This window comes from Lissotriton vulgaris, chromosome 1_2, assembly GCF_964263255.1.
Source record: "Lissotriton vulgaris chromosome 1_2, aLisVul1.2, whole genome shotgun sequence".
In the NCBI taxonomy this organism is placed as follows: domain Eukaryota; kingdom Metazoa; phylum Chordata; class Amphibia; order Caudata; family Salamandridae; genus Lissotriton; species Lissotriton vulgaris.
In genome coordinates this window covers 163,801,494-163,822,261 of record NC_141686.1, presented here as the reverse complement: position 1 = coordinate 163,822,261, position 20,768 = coordinate 163,801,494, and the positions used below count along the sequence as shown (strand labels likewise).

The window sequence follows — 20,768 nt, the reverse complement described above, 5'->3', positions numbered from 1 at the left end:
ATGCAACTTAAACATCTGGCTAGATCTTTTTACAGCATACAAACTGAAATTTAGTGAGCCCCTTGAACGTGTTTCCGTGTCAGCACTCAGAGCACATATTGGGAAAGATATAGCATGATAATCCTCATCCTGCTATCCCCATTATAAATTCAGGGTTACAATTCTCAGATGCAAAAAAGCGACTGCATGACCTGCTACCACATGGCGCTGGGAAGCCTCAAGGTTCAGACTCAGTCGCCATTTGCTAGGAACTGGGTCTAAGTTTCCTCTCACAGCTTACAATTCCATTGAGGCTCCACCATACCTTAACTATCAATGGAGTCTCCTGTAGAATCCAGGTCATTCCAAGGAGCTCACCACCTCTGTCCTCAATGCTCATGGTTTGGATTCCATTGAGTCTCCACCGTACCTGTACTATCAATGGAGTCTCCTGTAAGATCCAGGTCATTCTAAGAAGCACTCCACCCCTGCCCTCAATGCTCATGGTTTGGATTCCATTGAGTCTCCACCGTACCTGAACTATCAGTGGAGTCTCTTGAAGGATCCAGGTCATTCCACGGAGCACGCCACCTCTGTCCTCAATGCTCATGGTTTGGATTTCATTGAGTCTCCACCGTAACTGAACTATCAATGGAGTCTCTTGTAGGATCCAGGTCATTCTAAGAAGCACTCCACCCCTGCCCTCAATGCTCATGGTGTGGATTCCATTGAGTCTCTACCATACCTTAACTATCAATGGAGTCTCTTGTAGGATCCAGGTCATTCCACGGAGCACGCCACCTCTGTCCTCAATGCTCATGGTTTGGATTTCATTGAGTCTCCACCGTACCTGTACTATCAATGGAGTCTCTTGTAGGATCGAGGTCATTCTAAGAAGCACTCCACCCCTGCCCTCAATGCTCATGGTTTGGATTCCATTGAGTCTCCACCGTACATGAACTATCAATGGAGTCTCTTGTAGGATCCAGGTCATTCTAAGAAGCACTCCACCCCTGCCCTCAATGCTCATGGTTTGGATTCCATTGAGTCTCCACCGTACATGAACTATCAATGGAGTCTCTTGTAGGATCCAGGTCATTCTAAGGAGCACTCCACCCCTGCCCTCAATGCTCATGGCTTGGATTCCATTGAGTTTTTCAAGATGGATCGCAAAGCATACCTCTGTTTTTGTTAGGAAATAGCGAGTCAGCTATTCTCTACAACAGCTGGATAATTAGCAGAAGGCCACTTCTTCTCACTGTCCACAATGTCGCCTCTGATTGAGGCTGGTTGGTGCTGCAAACCAGAGTGACCTGTAGGGGACAATCCTAGCGGGAAGTCTGTTTTTGACTTCGATTGAATACTTGAGTATTTTGCCGATTCTATCGTATATTATGAAAATAAAAGCAGGGGTTGAAAACACTAAGGTATCAAAAAAACTAAACCATCACAGCGATGTATGCATCATCTCGATCATCATATTGATTATAGGTAACCATTGTCATACACAGCAAAAACATGTTATGCTAGGCAGTAAGCAGACATGATGCAAACATTTCTACTGATTTCTTGAACACTTCACACTTTCTAAGAAAAGTCTGAGAACAGGCACAGTATAGAAATATAACAGTCTAATAGAACCAAATTATGGGAATAGAAAAGCTGGAATGGGCACTGTCACAGTGATCTTGATGACTAGAGTGCTGTGTTTTAAACATCATTACATAGATGGGTCATGCCTTAGCTGCCTCATCCTCCTCTTCCTCATCCTGTCATTGGCAGCCTGTGGAGGGTAAGAGGGTGACACTCTGGCAGTGTTCATGAAAATATCAAAGTTGTTTTTCTGAACGCTAATAAATTAAATATTTGTCAGTGTGTGCTGAGGCTTGGGGCATCATGTGACAGCTCATGAGTTTCAGGCCTGAGTCTAGACGCCCTTGTTCATCAGCTGCCACTACTTAAATGTTGTTTGACATGCTTGTCATATGACATGCACAATTGCTAAGTTTTTTTAGAAAAAAGGGGGGTACAGCAGTAGCTTGGCTCTAGCACCTATAAGTAAGCCAGCTGTGAAACATTTTGACTGTGTTCCCTGATTGTGCTCGTTTTCTTGCCTTCCGCTCCCCTGATTGCACTAATTTTTCTTGCCTTCTGCTCCCCTGATTGCATTCAATTTTCTTGCCTCTGCTCCCCTGATTGTACCCGTTTTTCGTGCCCTCTGCTCCCCTGTTTGCACTAATTTTTCTTGCCTTCTACTCCCCTGATTGCACTCATTTTTCTTGCCTTCTGCTCCCCTGATTGCACTCGTTTTCTTGCCTTCTGCTCCCCTGATTGTGCTTGTTTTCTTGCCTTCTGTTCCCCCTCACTGCCCCTGATTGTGCCTATCTGCCTTGGTGCCCTCGCTGCTCCTGTTCCCGCTGTGAGACCCCTGTGGCCCCGCACCCTCACTGCCCATTCGCTGCTCCTCCCTCCCACCTCCCCATATAGGCCGGCCGCTGCTCGGTGAGGATAGCGACCCTTGACCTTGCTGGTAGGTCTCTCCCCCACCACACAGCTCCGCCTGTGTATCCTGACCCAGCCCCAGCTGCCGCTGCTGTAGAGGTTGAGGCCCTCCTCCACCAGCAGGCTACCACCTGCGCCTCATCCCTTGTGGCCAGTGGTAGGCCTTAGCTTTGTATCACTGTCGCTGTCTGTCTGTCTTCCCTGTACTGCCCATACTGTCTTCTGGTGTCTGTGACTGCTGTTGCCTGTATCCCCCCTGTGCCTGCATTCTTATCTGTGCCCATTCTCTTGCCTTTTGTTCCCTGATTGTGCTCGTTTTCTTGCCTTCTCCTCCCCTGATTGCACTTGTTTTTCTTGCCTTCTGCTCCCCTGATTGCACACTTTTTCTTGCCTCTGCTCCCCTGATTGTACCCGTTTTTCGTGCCTTCTGCTCCCCGGATTGCACTCGTTTTTCTTGCCTTCTGCTCCCCTGATTGCACTCGTGTTTCTTGTCTTCTGCTCCCCTGAAAACATGACAGCCCTCAAGAATGCCACCCGCATACACCACCAGCCGACATACACAACACCCGCACGATAACCACCATCCACTCCAGATCACCAACCGACCCCTGCCCTCACCACGTCTTCAACAAGGCCGACTCCATCATCGCACCCCAACTTCGGGACATCATCAACATCTCCTTCACCACCGCCACCTTCCCGGAGAGCTGGAAACCTGCTGAACTCAGCGCCCTCCTGAAGAAACCCACCACAGACCCCACGGACCTCAAGAACTTCCGCCCCATCTCGCTCCTCCCTTTTCCTGCCAAAGTCATCAAGAAGACCGTCAACAAGCAACTCGCCGCCTTCCTCAAGACAAACGGATCCCTCGACCCCTCACAGTCCAGTTTCCGAGCTAACCACAGCACCGAGACCGCCCTCATCGCAGCTACAGACGACATCAGATCCCTGCTTGACATCAGGGAAACAGCTGCCCTCATCCTCCTGGATCTCTCAGCAGCGTTCTACACAGTATGCCACCGCACACTAATACAGTGCCTCAACAACACCGGAATCCAAGGGAAGGCCCTGGAGTGGATCATCTCGTTCCTCGCCTGAAGAACCCAGAGAGTCCGCCTCCCCCTGTTCCGATCTGCGGCCACCAAAGTCATCTGCGGCGTACCCCAAGGATCCTCCCTCAGCCCCACCCTCTTCAACGTCTACATGAGCCCCCTCGCAGCCATCGCACGCCAACACAACCTTAACATCATTTCCTACGCAGACGACACCCAGCTGATTCTCTCCCTCACCAACGACCCCGCCACCGCCAGAGCAAGCCTCCAGGAAGGAATGAAAGACATCGCAAAGTGCACGAAGATCAGCTGCCTGAAACTGAACTCAGACAAGACGGAAGTCCTCATCCTAGGATCATCCCCCTCTGCCTGGGACAACTCCTGGTGGCCCCCTGCCCTGGGCACCGCCCCCAAGCCAACAGACCATGCACACAACCTGGGCTTCATCCTGGAGTCCTCCTTCACGATGACCAAACAAGTCAACGCCATCTCGTCATTCTGCTTCAACACCCTGCGCATGCTCCGAAAGATCTTCCGATGGATACCCACCGAAACCAGGAAGACAGTCACCCAGGCCCTCGTCACCAGCCGACTGGACTACGGGAACACCCTCTATGCGGGAACCACAGCCAAACTCCAGAGAAGACTCCAGCGCATACAGAACGCCTCCGCACGACTCATCCTGGACATCCCCTGCCACAGCCACATCTCTGCCCACCTGAGAGACCTGCACTGGCTCCCCGTCAGCAAGAGAATCACGTTCAGACTCCTCACCCACGCACACAAGGCTCTCCAAGACTTGGGCCCCAAGTACCTCAACAACGGCCTCACATTCTACACACCCACCCGCCAGCTCCGCTCGACCAGCCTCACCCTCGCCACCGTCCCACGCATGCGCAGAGCCACCGCCGGAGGAAGATCCTTCTCCTACCTGGCGGCCAAGACATGGAACTCCCTCCCCATCCACCTACGACTGACCTAGGACCAGCTCTCCTTCAGGAAACAACTCAAGACCTGGCTATTCGAGCAGTAGCATATCCCTCCCCTCCCAGCGCCTTGAAACCCTAGTGGGTGAGTAGCGCACTTTACAAATTTGCTGATTGATTAATTGATTGATTGCACTCGTTTTTCTTGGCTCTGCTCCCATGATCATACCTGTTTTTTGTGCCTTCTGCTCCCCTGATTGTACTCGTTTTTCTTGCCTCTACTCCCCTTTGTGCCTCTATGCCACTCGTTTCCCCCCCCTTTTTTGTACCCTTTCTGCCCTTTCTTGGGACCTTTGTGCCTCTGTGCCACTCGTTTCCCTCCATATTTTGTGACCTTTTCTGCCCCTTCTTGTGACCTTTCTGCCACTGTGCCACTCGTTTCCCCCCATTTTTTGTGACCTTTTCTGCCCTTTCTTCTGACCTTTCTGCCTCTGTGCCACTAATTTCCCCCCATTTTTTGTGACCTTTATGCCCTTTCTTGTGACCTTTGTGCCTCAGTGCCACTCGTTTCCCCCCGTTTTTTGTGACATTTCTGTGCATTTTTGTGACCTTTGACCCTGCTTGCAGGCAGGTCGCCCCCATGCCACAGCTCGTCACCTGACTGCCAGGTAGCTGCCTCCTGGTTTCCTCCCCTCTGCCCTGTGCACCAGTTCCCCTTGCCCTCGCCGCTCCCGATCCGACCCTTTCCCGCCTCTGCATCCCTGCGGCCCCGCCCCCCTGCACACCCATTCGCCTCCCCGCTCCTGCCTCCCAGCTGCTTCTCCCTCCCAAGCCACCTCATATGCAGGCCGAGAAGCAGCTGCGCAGCGGACGTGCTGCGCCCATCCGTGCCTGGACCACACCCAGCACCAGAACCCCTGGACCCCGCGAACGCCACAACGCCAGAATCTACAACGACGCCAGCACCCTCCACGCACTCCACGCCGGCCAAAACCACACCTGCTTCCAGGCCACCCTAAATGGACCCACGGACCCTTCTCCTGCCACATCTGCAGCTTCACCTGCGACAGAACCACCAAACCTCCAAGGACTGGACCCAATCACCTCCACTGCATACTCCACAACACCGCTCTGCACGCAAACACGCCGTTGAGCTCTGGGATCTGCTCCACACCTCCGCCCCAGATGTGGCCTTCCTGACCGAGACCTGGTGGAACGACTCCTCAGCTCCCGACATCGCCATAGCCATCCCGGACGGTTACAAGATCACCTGCAGGGATCGCACCAACAGAATCGGAGAAGGAATAGCCATCGTCCGCAAGTCCACCCTTAAGGTCGCCAACCAGGCAGATGACACCCTCAACACCGCCGAACACCCGCACTTCCGGATACACACGGATCCCAACACCACCCTCAAAGGAACACTCATCTACAGATCCCCGGACCCTGGGCTCAGTTCAGCTACTCCATCGCTGACCTCACCAGCACCCACGCACTCCCCTCCATGGATTACATCCTCCTCGGGGACCTGAACTCCACCTCGAGAACAACGACGCCAACTCCACCACCCTGATCGACAACCTCGCCAACCTCGGCCTCAGACAACTCGTCACCGCACCCACCCACGCTGCCGGCCACATGCTGGATCCCCTTTCTCCACAGGCTCCCACATCACCTTCGACCACACCACCGAACTCCATTGGACCGACCACCGCTGCATCCATTTCACCTTCAAGAAACCAACCACGCACCACCGCACCCAACAGTTGCCTTGCCACTGCTGGAGCAAAGTCACCAAAGACCAGCTGATCACCTCCTTCGCCAAGAACCCACCCATCAACCCCACCAACTTAGATGCCGCAGCCCGAAACCTCAGACAGTGGATCGATGACTGCGCCAACACCCAAGCCCCGCTCAAGAAACGCCCCAACAGCCACGCCAACAAGAGAGCCACCTGGTTCACTGACGAGCTCCAGACCTCTAAACAGGCATGCCATAAACTGGAGAAGACATGGCTCCACGAACGCACACAAGGACGCCACCCGCAGACACCACCACCTCATCAGATTAGCCAAGAGATCCTCCTTCAAAGATTGCTTGGATAACAACGCACACAACAGTAAAGAGCTCTTCAGCATCGTAAAGGAAATCTCCAACCCCAGCGCCAACGACATCCCGCCCTCACAAGAACTGTGCGACTCACTAGCCATCTTCTTCCTCTGCAAGATTGCTGAAAACCACGACAGCTTCAAAACTATGACTGCCCCGACAACGCCAGACTCCACCTCCCCTGTGAACACTACCAGGGCCAACCGCCTGACCTCCTGGTCCAACATCAACGACGACGAGACACGCAAGGTCATGAACTCCATTCACTCAGGATCTCCGTCTGACCCATGCCCACACCACGTATTCAACAAAGCAGACGCAGACATCGCACCCCAACTACGGAAGGTCATCAACATATCCTTCGAAACAGCGACATTCCCAGAAAGCTGGAAGCACGACAAAATCAACACCCTCCTCAAGAAGCCCAAAGCGGACCTCAAGGACCTCAAGAACTTCTGGCCCATCTCCCTGCTCCCGTTCCCGGCAAAGGTCATCAAGAAAATAAATCGTCAACATGCAACTGGCCCGCCACCTCAAACATAACAACATCTTGGACCCGTCCCAGTTCGGATTCAGACGAAACCACGGCACTGAGACAGCCCTCATCGCCGCCACAGACGACATCAGGCCCCAACTAGACAACGGTGAAACATCATCCTCCTGGACCTGTCAGCCGCCTTCGACGTGGTCTGCCATCGCACTCTAAAGACACGGCTCCTAGAAGCCGGAATCCAAGAGAAGGCTCTTGACTGGACCACCTCCTTCCTCTCTGGCGGAACCCAGAGCGTCCGGCTCCCACCCTACCGATCCGAAGCCACCAACATCATCTGTGGCATCCCCCAGGGCTCATCCCTCAGCCCAACGCTGTTGAACGTCTACATGGCCCCCCTCGCACAAATGGCCCACCATCACGACCTCAACATCATCTCCTACGCTGACAACACCCAGCTCATCCTATCCCTCACCAAGGACCCGCACACCGCCAAAACCAACCTCCACGAGGCAATGAAGGCCGTCGCCGATTGGATGAGGAGCAGCCATCTGAAGCTGAACTTGGACCAGACAGACTCATCCTCAGACCCACCCCCTCAGCCTTAGACGACTCTTGGTGGCCGACCACACTGGGAGCAGCACCAACACCCACCGACCATGCACACAATCTAGGATTCATCCTCGACTCTTCCCTCTCCATGTCTAAGCAGGTCAATGGCGTCTCCTCCTCCTGCTACAACACCCTCCGCATGCTCCGCAGGATCTACAAGTGGATCCCGACCGAAACAAAAAGAACGGTGACACAGGCCCTCGTCAGCAGCAAACTTGGCTACGGCAACGCACTCTACGCAGGAATCCCAGCCAAACACCTACGAGGACTACAACGCATCCAAAACGCCTCCGCCCGACTAATCGTCAGCGTCCCCCGCCGCAGCCACTTCACCCCCCACATTAGACCTACACTGGCTCCCCGTTGACAAGAGGATCACCTTCAAGCTCCTCACCCACACACACAAAGCACTCCACAACGCCGGACCAGCCTACCTGAACATCAGGCTCAGCTTCCACACCCCCACCCGCCAGCTCCGCTCCACCAGCCTCGCCCTTGCCACTGTCCCCCGCATCCAATGAACGACCTCCGGCGGCAGATCCTTCTCCTACCTCGCCGCCAAGATCTGGAACACCCTCCCTACACACATACGGCAGACCCAAGACCTACTCGCCTTCAGAAGACTCCTCAAGACCTGGCTCTTTGAGCAGTAGCAGCATCCCCCCAGCCCCCCTCCCCTCAGCGCCTTGGGACCCTCACGGGTAAGTAGCGCGCTTTACAAGTACTCTGATTGATTGATTGATTGATGACATAGCATTATTGTATATTAGTTTGAACCCAAGGGATGCATGTTCTAACATATACTGCCAGTACCACTCAATTCAACCGAGTGAGTGTGTACTCCAGAGTTTTAAAGAGCTGCTATTTCCTCTTACATAGGCCTGATCTTGCACACCACTGATGTTATTCCAATTGAAGGTGCACTGAATGCATGTATTTACTTCACACTTTTAATGAAGCATTAGGGTGACCGCCTCACTCCTAGTAATTAGTTGTCCCCAGTACCAAACCTTTTTCCTATAAATCATTGTTTTAAGGTGTGTTAGTCTACTTAGTTCAATAGGAGCAAAACATGCCGACATGTCACAGGATGTGTCTGCTGTCACACAAAAACCCAAGACTGGAAACTGCGTCTGTAATGACCTGCAGGGAAGTTGTCACATCGCCCCCCAGTCACTATCACAGTATGTACAGCGGTGTTTTTCCATCACTGTCCTACCACTTATCTCTACTTGATCCGAGGACGTGGTACGCCACCAGCACAATATTCTTAGATTTGCAAAATTCCCTCATTTTCCTCTGGTTCAAATACACATGGCACTCAACCTGCAAAAATACACAAAAATATTAAAATTAGCAAATTATGTATATTGTTTGGGAAAGGTAATGTTAGAAATGGGATCCCTGGCTGGCCAGGGCTTGTGCCAAAGTCAGTCAGAGACCACCACTCCTAAGTCAGGGCAAGGGAGTTACACGCCAAGATAACCCCTGCTCACCCTCTAGGTAACGTGGCGCGAGCAGCAAGGCTAAACTTGGAGGCGATATGAGTTAAGTATTTGCGCACGCACCCCAGCAACAACACCCAAGGCCCACCACAAAGGAAACTCCACACAAGGTTATATATAAAAATAGCCTTTGTATTACACCAAAACACATTAGATAAAAACACACACTTTACAATGTGCCAGAGGCACGGGCAGAATTTACAGGGGATATGTACAAGACAGGGCCACCTGGACCACTGTCAGGAATCAGCACTTTTAGAACTTAGAATACAACACTTGTAGGCCTAGAACTTAGAACATAGAGCCTACGGACAGTACCTCCCGACCTGGTTGCAGGGATAATGCGAGTGACCTCCTTAGTAAACTTGAGCGGGCGGCCCAGCGAACCGGCACGACTCAGGGGAGAGTGGTACTACTCGAGGCTTGAGCGGGAGGCCGGCAAGGTACAAGCGTTTCTCTGGGGCGACCAATGTGTGCGGTTCAGAAGAGGAGGGGGAGGCAGGATGCGGGCGGCCCAGCGAAGCGGCGCGGCTCAGGGGAGAGCAGCGCGGCTTGAGGCTTGGACGGGCGGCCAACACGAGCTGCCGAGGGAAATGAGCGAGGCACATTTCAGCGAGGCCCCAGGGGCCCAAGAGAGATCAGACAAGTCCCAGCAATTTGTCAGGGAGGGCACAATAGAGTCCACTGGTCCTGGGACTCTGGTCAGGGGGCGAGCTCAGTACCACGCCCTTGGAATATCACTTAGAACATAACAGAAAATCACTTTAGCTCAAAACAAGTAACTACTGGTAATCAGGTAAGTACCCCCTACGCAATCCTACCCACCTTAGGAACAGGTCACGCAGGGAACCAGGACCTCACTAGCACCACCTGTACTAGCAAGAACAACCAACTAAATATCACCATACATTTAGGGGTATAGACCTGGGGACAAAACACATGATGTATCAACAACACATTCAGCGGCATAAGGAACACATGACGCATCAACACACGTTCAGCGGTGTAAGGAACAAGGCACATGATGCATCTACAACACATTCAGAGGTGCAGCAAAGAACACTTCGCATAAATCACAATAGCACAGAACTTACATCAAAGTCCAGGGTCCAGGTTGCGCCATTGCGCCAAAACCTAAACGTAGCAGCTGCCCACAAAGTGCTGGGCAGCTGTAGAGGGTGGTGAGGGGCATCGTGGGAGCCTCACAGGCTCTGAGCAAAAGCACTGTCCCCCAAGACGTTGGAGCCCTTCACAGGCTGTGCAAACAAATATGCAAAAGGTGGAGCCCCTCTGGACTCTCAAAACAAAGGTGGCCTCTGAGAACCTCACAGGCTCTGTAGAAATGAAATGTCCCCCTGAGCCTCTCGGGGCTCTCAACAAAAAGATGTAGCCTCACTGGGCGGTGGGGTCCCTCACGGGGGACCCGGGAACACTGGGGGTGCCCTGAGCCTCTCTAGGCTGTAGGCACAATTGCGGGCATCGTTGGAGTCCCCCTCCTGGGGACTCGAGAACAAAGGAATGCCCCCTTGAGCCTCGTGGGCTCTTAAAGCAATGGTGGCGCCTTAAGGAGCCTCTCAGGCTCTGATCCAATATGCCCCCATGAGCCTCTCCTGGGCTCAACAAGCAGAATGGCACCTCAGAGCCTCTCGCGCTCGTGGCTCAAGGTGGGGGGTTAGGCGGAGTCCCTCTTGGGGGACTCGGCATCACTCGAGGCCTCACGGGCCTCTCTGGACAAGGGTCTCGCTCTGGAGGGGAGGGGCGGGCACCGGCAATGTGCCCCGACGCCCCCTCCCTTCCGCACACACTCACCGGGTCTCTGGTGCTCGGCGGCGCTCTCCTCCTCCACCGGGGCTCCCTCCTGGTCCTGGGAGCCCCTCGACATCCGGCGGCTGCTTCCTGGAGGGCCCGGGGCTCTCCCCAGCTCACGGGAGTCCCGGGCGGCCATCACTCGACTTCCTTCTCCTGCCGGTGGAGGCAGGCGGGACTTCTGGTTGGGGCCGCGCCGGGATTGGCCGGCTGCCCAACCGCTTCCGGGTCGTCGCAGGCAGAGCGGCGGCCCGGCCGTAGACAGCAGCAAATGCCGGGTGGGCACCGGCTTTCCTTCTTAAATAAGTGGCACGAGGTGGCACTCCAGCGGGGCAATGCCGGGTGGGCACTGGCCTCTAATTAAATAACAAAAAGGCACGTAGGCGGCGTGGGCAGCCGCGCCCAAATCGGCAAATCCACGGGGCAAATGCCGGGTGGGCACCGGCCACGAACAGAAAGCGCCCCCAGGCGCTAGCCGCAAATAAAGCGCTCCCAGCGCTTGAAGGGTGACCACAGCGCTATGAAAAGCAATTACAGCGCTCCTAGCGCTAGAGGGGAAATAAAAGCGCTTTCCAAGCGCTATGGGAGAGACAAGCGCTCCCCAGCGCTAGGGGGGTCAAGAGGGTCCAGAGAAAGCGCTCCCCAGCGCTAGTTGACCCAAACGTCCAGGGAAAGTTATTCAGGAGTCCAGGGGCTGGGCAGAGCCCAGGGGAGGCAAGCCTTCCCCTGGGCCCAAGCAGCAGCACACCCCTGGCAGATTCAAGCAGCAAACAAGAACATTTTCATGGGGTCACAGCCCCTCTTTTATACACCTTTTCTTTTGTCTGTAGGTGCAGGGTGGGGGCAGAACCAGTTGCAGCTGGTCTGTGAGCACTGTTGATGGCTCAACCACCCCTTTCATTCATCAGGCAGGCTAGGGTCATCAGTCGCACCACAGGGGGCGGAGCCAGCATTGTGTGGGGGAAACCCAGCCTCATTCAGGACACAGGCGCAGCCCCTCTCTCACATCAGCATGCTAATCTCTCCATTCACCACCGGGGCAGACCCACACAGACTTCCTTGGAGTCTGGCATCCCAGCCAGCTCCAGCCAATCACACGCCAGCACCTTCACAGCACACACACAGTCATGTCTAGAAGTAGCACTTCCCCACAAGACACAACCATGTCACATACATCGTTGCGAAGCATTTAATCACATGAGTGTGCACATACCAAACTTGACCATGCACACTTCACGCATCAGGAACTACCAGGGACACAGACATTCCCCATGCATTCCTATGGGAGAGCAGGCCAATCTCACACACGCACTCAGGGAGCACCCGCACTTTACACTGCGCCACAGTGTCAAAGTGCGCAAAGACCAGAAGTCACTAGGCAAAAAGTTCAGGGGTGAACCTGCCAGAAGGGCCAAGTCCAACACAACCCCCTTCCAGCCAAAACGCAGGGGAGAACAATCACCACCGTGATGGACTTCCCTGCTTGGGGCGATAGAACACGGACGCGGGCCCGCACTGCAGGGACACCCTCCGGTTCTACGCCATGTCTATCCATAAGACAAGCACATACTTAAAAAAAAAACAGGCCCAACTAGGCTACCCCACTGGTACTCCTTAGTTGTCCACGGCTAGGACCAGGCCCTAGGCCACCCAGATACCTCTGGTCCCTACCAATCCACAGAGTGGGGGGTGGTAACCCCTGGCCTACAATAGTCATTCTCCACTCCCTTTCTCAGTGTAGTTCCAAACTACCACTGATCCTTCAACCTAGGGTCCGCACCCTCAGGCTGACCAGAGGTCACGGGCAAGAATGCTCCACCCTACCTCTACTTCTGAAACACCCTCCAGAACAAAACTCTCCCACCAGTTCGGAACCTTTACTCCCTCAGCAGCAGTGACCACGGTCAGACCAGCACAAGATCGGTGTAGTGAGGCGTTGCACTTTGCGGGTTGCCAGATGCGGCGCAGGCGGCGGCTCACGGACCGCGTCGAGACGCGGACGGCGAGCGGCATAGGCTGCGCGGCCGAAGGCAGACGCGGCTCAGTGCGGTGCCTACAGGACACCAGGCTGGTCAAGACAGAGTCACAGCTCCCTTAACTGGTCTACCACCTGGGATTTGAATTCACTCCTCCTTCAGCAGCAAGGCAACCACTGCAGGTCAATCCCCCATACAGCTTACCCGGTTCCTTCTCTTCAGGCAGGAGTTCCTTCTTGTAACTTCAGGACACTACGTACAGTTGCCCTTACATCCAGATCCGGACACACCGGCTACTGGCTCCCCAACCGAGGGACGTACCCCTTTGGTCAGATGCCTGGCGCACCAGGACTTCCTTGAGGGTGACACATAACTAATGGGCCGTGTACAAGTCTGCCTGACATTCAGGACAGAAGTGGCATCACCCTGGTCACTCCATGGCGACACAACCCTTCTGGTTGGCCTCTGACCCACTGGTTACTCCACTGGGGAACCTATCCCCCTCGCACCCCTCTATCTGGACGTCTGCACCCTCCCAACTGGAGCGGTACTGCCAGATAACAGAACTACTAGAGCCCTGCTTACAGGCGCTCCACGTTCTCTCCACACTGGGAGATCTCCCTAGAAGGACGCTCCATACGGACATGCTAGGCTCCCTCACCTGGTGTTCCTAAGAAAAAAAAACCCAGACTACGAAGACCAGGCTTGTGCTCCTCTGAGCTACTTCCACCACACTGGGCTGGAAGACCAGAACCTTCCTTAGGGTCACTCCCCAACAATTAACACAATAGCACAGGGGCAGGGGAAACTCCCATGAGCTTCAGGCCCACCCATGAAATCATGTTCACTGATGTTCTACATTCTTCAAACAGTCTGGGAGATCTTCCTCAAATGACCTATTGGTACAGCCTAGGCCCCTGAACTGATGTTCCCTTCAGAAACATTCCAGGCCCTGACACTGGGTTTTGGGCACCTGGAGACATGCAGTCCCACCCACTCCTTCTCCTCTTGAGACAGGACGTGAGCCCCTACACCGAGACCTAGCTGGGCTACACTTAACCTCTTCCACCACACTGGGCTGGAAGACACCTCAGCCACTCCTTTTGGAATCACTCCATCCCCTATGCCTCTCTCCTCCCAGAACATTACCAACTCCAAACATCTGTCTCTAAATAGACCACAGAAATCCAAAAGCAGGCTCCACTGTCTGCAGACGTTCTTGGGAAAAGTTTAACACACGGAACTTTAGGTATCTGAGCAAAACAAGAGTACAAAAGCATTCAGCAAGCTCCCCATCCAGAGAACTCACACACACGTCCAGTGCCACACACCATTCATCCACACACACCCCTCCCCAGACTGGTAAGGCAGTTTCTACCACCCCTGATTTCTCAACCTGACCACACGTGACACAGGTACCATTACTCCAGGACAGGGACGGGGGACACATGCACTGGACACACTTATGCTGCCACCACTGGATCCCACCCTTCTGGTGAATCCAGAAAACACACTGCACTTAGGGGGATGATCTACCCTCCCGAGCTAGGGACACCTAACTCAAAGTGCACAAGAAACACATTTCCACAGAAATGACATTTTTAGCAAACTCCATACAATAATCCCCAAAAATGTGGTCATCAAAAATGCAGAGCTTTGTAGTTCGGCCAGTTGCCACTGTGGTACAACGCAAACACAAATCCTTATCCTCACCGCTGCGTCCAATGTTAGAAATGGGATCCCTGGCTGGCCAGGGCTTGCGCCAAAGTCAGTCAGAGACCACCACTCCTAAGTCAGGGCAAGGGAGTTACATGCCAAGATAACCCCTGCTCACCCTCTAGGTAACGTGGCGCGAGCAGCAAGGCTAAACTTGGAGGCGATATGAGTTAAGTATTTGCGCACGCACCCCAGCAACAACACCCAAGGCCCACCACAAAGGAAACTCCACACAAGGTTATATATAAAAATAGCCTTTGTATTACACCAAAACACATTAGATAAAAACACACACTTTACAATGTGCCAGAGGCACCGGCAGAATTTACAGGGGATATGTACAAGACAGGGCCACCTGGACCACTGTCAGGAATCAGCACTTTTAGAACTTAGAATACAACACTTGTAGGCCTAGAACTTAGAACATAGAGCCTACGGACAGTACCTCCCAACCTGGTTGCAGGGATAATGCGAGTGACCTCCTTAGTAAACTTGAGCGGGCGGCCCGGTGAAGCGGCACGACTCAGGGGAGAGTGGTACGGCTCGAGGCTTGAGCGGGCGGCTGGCAAGGTACAAGCGTTTCTCTGGGGCGACCAATGTGTGTGGCTCAGAAGAGGAGGGGGAAGCAGGATGCGGGCGGCCCAGCGAAGCGCAGAGGAGAGCAGCGCGGCTCGAGGCTTGGACAGGTGGCCGGCACGAGCTGCCGAGGGGAATGAGCGAGGCACATTTCAGCGAGGCCCCAGGGGCCCAAGAGAGATCAGACAAGTCCCAGCAATTTGTCAGGGAAGGCACAATAGAGTCCACTGGTCCTGGGACTCTGGTCAGGGGGCGAGCTCAGTACCACGCCCTTGGAATATCACTTAGAACATAACAGAAAATCACTGTAGCACAAAACAAGTAACTACTGGTAATCAGGTAAGTACCCCCTACGCAATCCTACCCACCTTAGGAACAGGTCACGCAGGGAACCAGGACCTCACTAGCACCACCTGTACTAGCAAGAACAACCAAGTAAATATCACCATACATTTAGGGGTATAGACCTGGGGACAAAACACATGATGTATCAACAACACATTCAGCGGCGTAAGGAACACATGACGCATCAACACACGTTCAGCGGTGTAAGGAACAAGGCACATGATGCATCTACAACACATTCAGAGGTGCAGCAAAGAACACTTCGCATAAATCACAATAGCACAGAACTTACATCAAAGTCCAGGGTCCAGGTAGCGCCACTGCGCCAAAACCTAAACGTAGCAGCTGCCCACAAAGTGCTGGGCAGCTGTAGAGGGTGGTGAGGGGCATCGTGGGAGCCTCACAGGCTCTGAGCAAAAGCACTGTCCCCCAAGACGTTGGAGCCTTTCACAGGCTGTGCAAACAAATATGCAAAAGGTGGAGCCCCTCTGGACTCTCAAAACAAAGGTGGCCTCTGAGAACCTCACAGGCTCTGTAGAAATGAAATGTCCCCCTGAGCCTCTCGGGGCTCTCAACAAAAAGATGTTGCCTCACTGGGCGGTGGGGTCCCTCACGGGGGACCCGGGAACACTGGGGGTGCCCTGAGCCTCTCTAGGCTGTAGGCACAATTGCGGGCATCGTTGGAGTCCCCCTCCTGGGGACTCGAGAACAAAGGAATGCCCCCTTGAGCCTCGTGGGCTCTTAAAACAATGGTGGCGCCTTAAGGAGCCTCTCAGGCTCTGATCCAATATGCCCCCATGAGCCTCTCTTGGGCTCAACAAGCAGAATGGCAAATCAGAGCCTCTCGGGCTCGTGGCTCAAGGTGGGGGGTTAGGCGGAGTCCCTCTCGGGGGACTCGGCATCACACAAGGCCTCACGGGCCTCTCTGGACAAGGGTCTCGCTCTGGAGGGGAGGGGCGGGCACCGGCAATGTGCCCCGACGCCCCCTCCCTTCTGCACACACTCACCAGGTCTCTGGTGCTCGGCGGCGGCTCTCCTCCTCCACCGGGGCTCCCTCCTGGTCCTGGGAGCCCATCGACATCCGGCGGCTGCTTCCTGGCGGGCCCGGGGCTCTCCCCAGCTCACGGGAGTCCCGGGCGGCCATCACTCGACTTCCTTCTCCTGCCGGTGGCGGCAGGTGGGACTTCCGGTTGGGGACGCGCCGGGATTGGCCGGCTGCCCAACCGCTTCTGGGTCGTCGCAGGCAGAGCGGCGGCCCGGCCGTAGACAGCAGCAAATGCCGGGTGGGCACCGTCTTTCCTTTTTAAATAAGTGGCACGAGGTGGCACTCCAGCGGGACAATGCCGGGTGGGCACCGGCCTCTAATTAAATAACAAAAAGGCACGTAGGCGGCGTGGGCAGCTGCACCCAAATCGGCAAATCCACGGGGCAAATGCCGGGTGGGCATCGGCCACGAACAGAAAGCGCCCCCAGGCGCTAGCCGCAAATAAAGCGCTCCCAGCGCTAGAAGGGTGACCACAGCGCTATGAAAAGCAATTACAGCGCTCCTAGCGCTAGAGGGGAAATAAAAGTGCTTTCCAAGCGCTATGGCTGAGTCAAGCGCTCCCCAGCGCTAGGGGCTCAAGAGGGTCCAGAGAAAGCGCTCCCCAGCGCTAGTTGACCCAAACGTCCAGGGAAAGTCCTTCAGGAGTCCAGGGGCTGGGCAGAGCCCAGGGGAGGCAAGCCTTCCCCTGGGCCCAAGCAGCAGCACACCCCTGGCAGATTCAAGCAGCAAACAAGAACATTTTCATGGGGTCACAGCCCCTCTTTTATACACCTTTTCTTTTGTCTGTAGGTGCAGGGTGGGGGCAGAACCAGTCGCAGCTGGTCTGTGAGCACTGTTGATGGCTCAACCACCCCTTTCATTCATCAGGCAGGCTAGGGTCATCAGTCGCACCACAGGGGGCGGAGCCAGCATTGTGTGGGGGAAACCCAGCCTCATTCAGGACACAGGCGCAGCCCCTCCCTCACATCAGCATGCTAATCTCTCCATTCACCACCGGGGCAGACCCACACAGACTTCCTGGAGCCTGGCATCCCAGCCAGCTCCAACCAATCACACGCCAGCACCTTCACAGCACATACACAGTCATGTCTAGAAGTAGCACTTCCGCACAAGACACAACCATGTCACATACATCATTGCGAAGCATGTAATCACACGAGTGTGCACATACCAAACTTGACCATGCACACTTCACGCATCAGGAACTACCAGGGACACAGACATTCCCCATGCAGTCCTATGGGCGAGCAGGCCAATCTCACACACGCACTCAGGGAGCACCCGCACTTTACACTGCGCCACAGTGTCAAAGTGCGCAAAGACCGGAAGTCACTAGGCAAAAAGTTCAGGGGTGAACCTGCCAGAAGGGCCAAGTCCAACAGGTAATTTGAATGGCAAATGCTTTTTCATAAAGACAATGTACAGGAGCCTAACGTGTTGCAGACAGAGCCCTTATTGTCACCCCAGACATTGTGGGAAGCATGTGGAGTTACACTTGAATTGAGTACATCCACACAGGGAATACCATATAAATACACCCAACGTGTAGTCACCATCAATGATGCGCACACCCATGTCTTACTAATAAATTGTTTACTTACCCATTATAAAGCATCTACAACACATAGGAATAACTTATGGGCTCGCTGAATTGATATCATATGAAACCACAAAAGGTATAATACAGAACTCCAACCATATTTACAGGACAAATAGCTCAGCAGCGTAACCCTTACCCCATCTTGTTATATTTTCTGCAAATGTTTACCTCCCTCTCTTTAACTTTTTATATTTGGTTCCTCTCTTCCCCACTGTTTCTCTTTTTGAATACTCAATTTTCACTTGGCATTTGGATTTTTTGGCTTCTTTCTGCTTGCTACTATCTCTTTCATCTCCTTTCTCGTCCTCCTCCTCTCTTCCATTCTTCTCGCTTCTCACCTTTATATTGTCTCCATTCCTGCTCTCTATTCCTTTACATATCTAAACCTGTTTGCTCTCTGCTCTTTCTCTCATTTGTTTGGTCTGTTATAGCAGCACAATGGCATGCTATTTAATTATGACTGGAGACTGACAGCCTCAATATAAAGTCTGTTTATTTAGAGATATTTTAAGGCATGGGCAAAGTGGGTAATTGCCCCAAGTCTCACTTTTCTGGGCACCCCTATCACCACACCCACCAAAGGGATCAGGACAGCACCGCCGTGCCTTAATTATCAAGGGGATATATACCCACCACAGATGGCCTTCCAATCGGGAGACCAGTATCAAACTCAGGAAACAGAACCCTTTCGAACCAGGAAGAAGACCTACAGGCGATAACACTGCAGACTCAGGACGAGATAAGAAAAGAGACTATTCCAATTTATAATCTGTCCAATTATATTTTGTCTAAACATGAAATATCAATTTTATCTAAAGGTTTGACATTTGTCCCTACTAGATTACAAAATCCTATTGATACGAAGACTGAAGTTTTGGCTTTTTTAAGAAAGATAAGATTGAAAGCTTTCTTTTTAGAACATGAGAGCCAACAAACACTTAACATCAGTGGACTCAAAAATAAATCGAAATTTATACCTGAAAGCATCCTGTTACCTCCAGAAATTTTAATATTCGAAAATCAGGTACTTAGAGATTTGGATTTACTCCATAATAAAAAATGCTTCTACAAAACCAACTGTAGTAAATTAGAAATGCTTGCACTTAAAAATCTTGCCCAAAACATGAATATTACTGTGAAACCCGCAGATAAAGGGGGTGGGATAGTGCTGTGGGATACTTTGAAGTATGAACAAGAGATTAACAATCAACTCTCTAACATGGTATTCTACAGAGAATTAGATGTTAACCCCACTCTACGACTGAAAGAACAAATCAGAAATATTACTCAGGAAGGCTTGGACTCGGGTTGGTTATGTAAGAATGAATTTGATTTTTTGAATAGCGAACATAACAAAATTCCGAATATTTATGTTTTACCTAAAATTCATAAATCTCTTACGGTTCCTCCAGGGAGACCCATTGTGGCAGCATGTGGCTCCTTGTTGGAACCGTTGGCACAATATGTTGACATATTTTTATTTCCATTGGTGAAGGAAATACCGTCATATATAAGAGATACGATGGACTTGATATCAAAGGTGGAGGGGTTGGACTTTGATCCTACGAAACAACTACTCTCCACCTTTGATATCGAATCGCTATACACGAATATACCGCAGGAAGATGCTCTGAGTGTGTGTGAGTTTGCTCTGGATTCGAGACAACGTCCCCATCAAGTGCCGACTGAATTTATTGTCCAACTGGCTAGGATCTGTTTAAAAAATAATTTCTTTAATTTTAAAGAAAAATTATACCTTCAGATCTCAGGAGTCGCGATGGGTTGTAGCTTTTCACCGGAAATTGCGAATCTAGTCATGGATCAGTTTGAAAAGAGATGGATATATAGCGACACCAACCCATTTAAACATCTTTGTGGGCTCTGGTGTCGCTATATAGATGATATTTTCATGATTTGGAATGGGGACTCAGGACAATTGAAGGAGTTCCATACTTGGTTGAATAACAGAACCCAAGAGTTCAAATTTACGGTGTCTAGTGATCCCTTGAAAATAAATTTTTTGGATGTCTACATCGAACATGAGGAAGGGAAATTGATTGTCGGTTTATATACTAAGCCGACGGATCGTAATACTTTACTTCACTTCAGTAGCGGACATCCTAGGTCACTGAAAGAAAATTTGCCTTATGGGCAATTTCTTCGTATTCGAAGAAATTGCAGCAATAAAGATCAATACTTTCTACATGCGAACCACCTTAAAGAAAAATTGATTTCTCGTGGATACCCTAAGAGATTAACTAAAGTGGCACTCAAGAGAGCTTGGTATACGCCCCGAGAGACTTTATTGACCCCTAAAATTAAAGAGCAGAATGACACTCCATTAACTTGTGTATTGACATATGACCCTAGAGCGAACAAAGTGAAAAAGATAATCCAAAACAATTGGAAATTACTAGGAGACATAGAGATACCTAAACCACTCTTTGCTTTTAAGAAGGGCTCTAATGTGCGTAATCAATTGGTAAGAGCTAAAAGCAATCCAACTAAACCAACATCTACTACTATTAG

At 52.3% G+C, this 20,768-nt stretch overlaps 1 protein-coding gene across 3 annotated transcripts in view; it reads right to left on the bottom strand.

Moving 5' to 3' along the window:
• LOC147734754 (aldo-keto reductase family 1 member C3-like) overlaps positions 1-20,768 on the bottom strand; it is a 230,388-nt gene that overhangs the window by 58,182 nt on the left and 151,438 nt on the right. For all 3 annotated transcript variants that reach the window (XM_086953031.1, XM_086953032.1, XM_086953033.1), the window contains one exon: positions 8,890-8,996. In XM_086953031.1, coding sequence (XP_086809157.1) covers positions 8,890-8,996 — 107 coding nt within the window. The remainder of the gene's footprint in view (positions 1-8,889; positions 8,997-20,768) is intronic.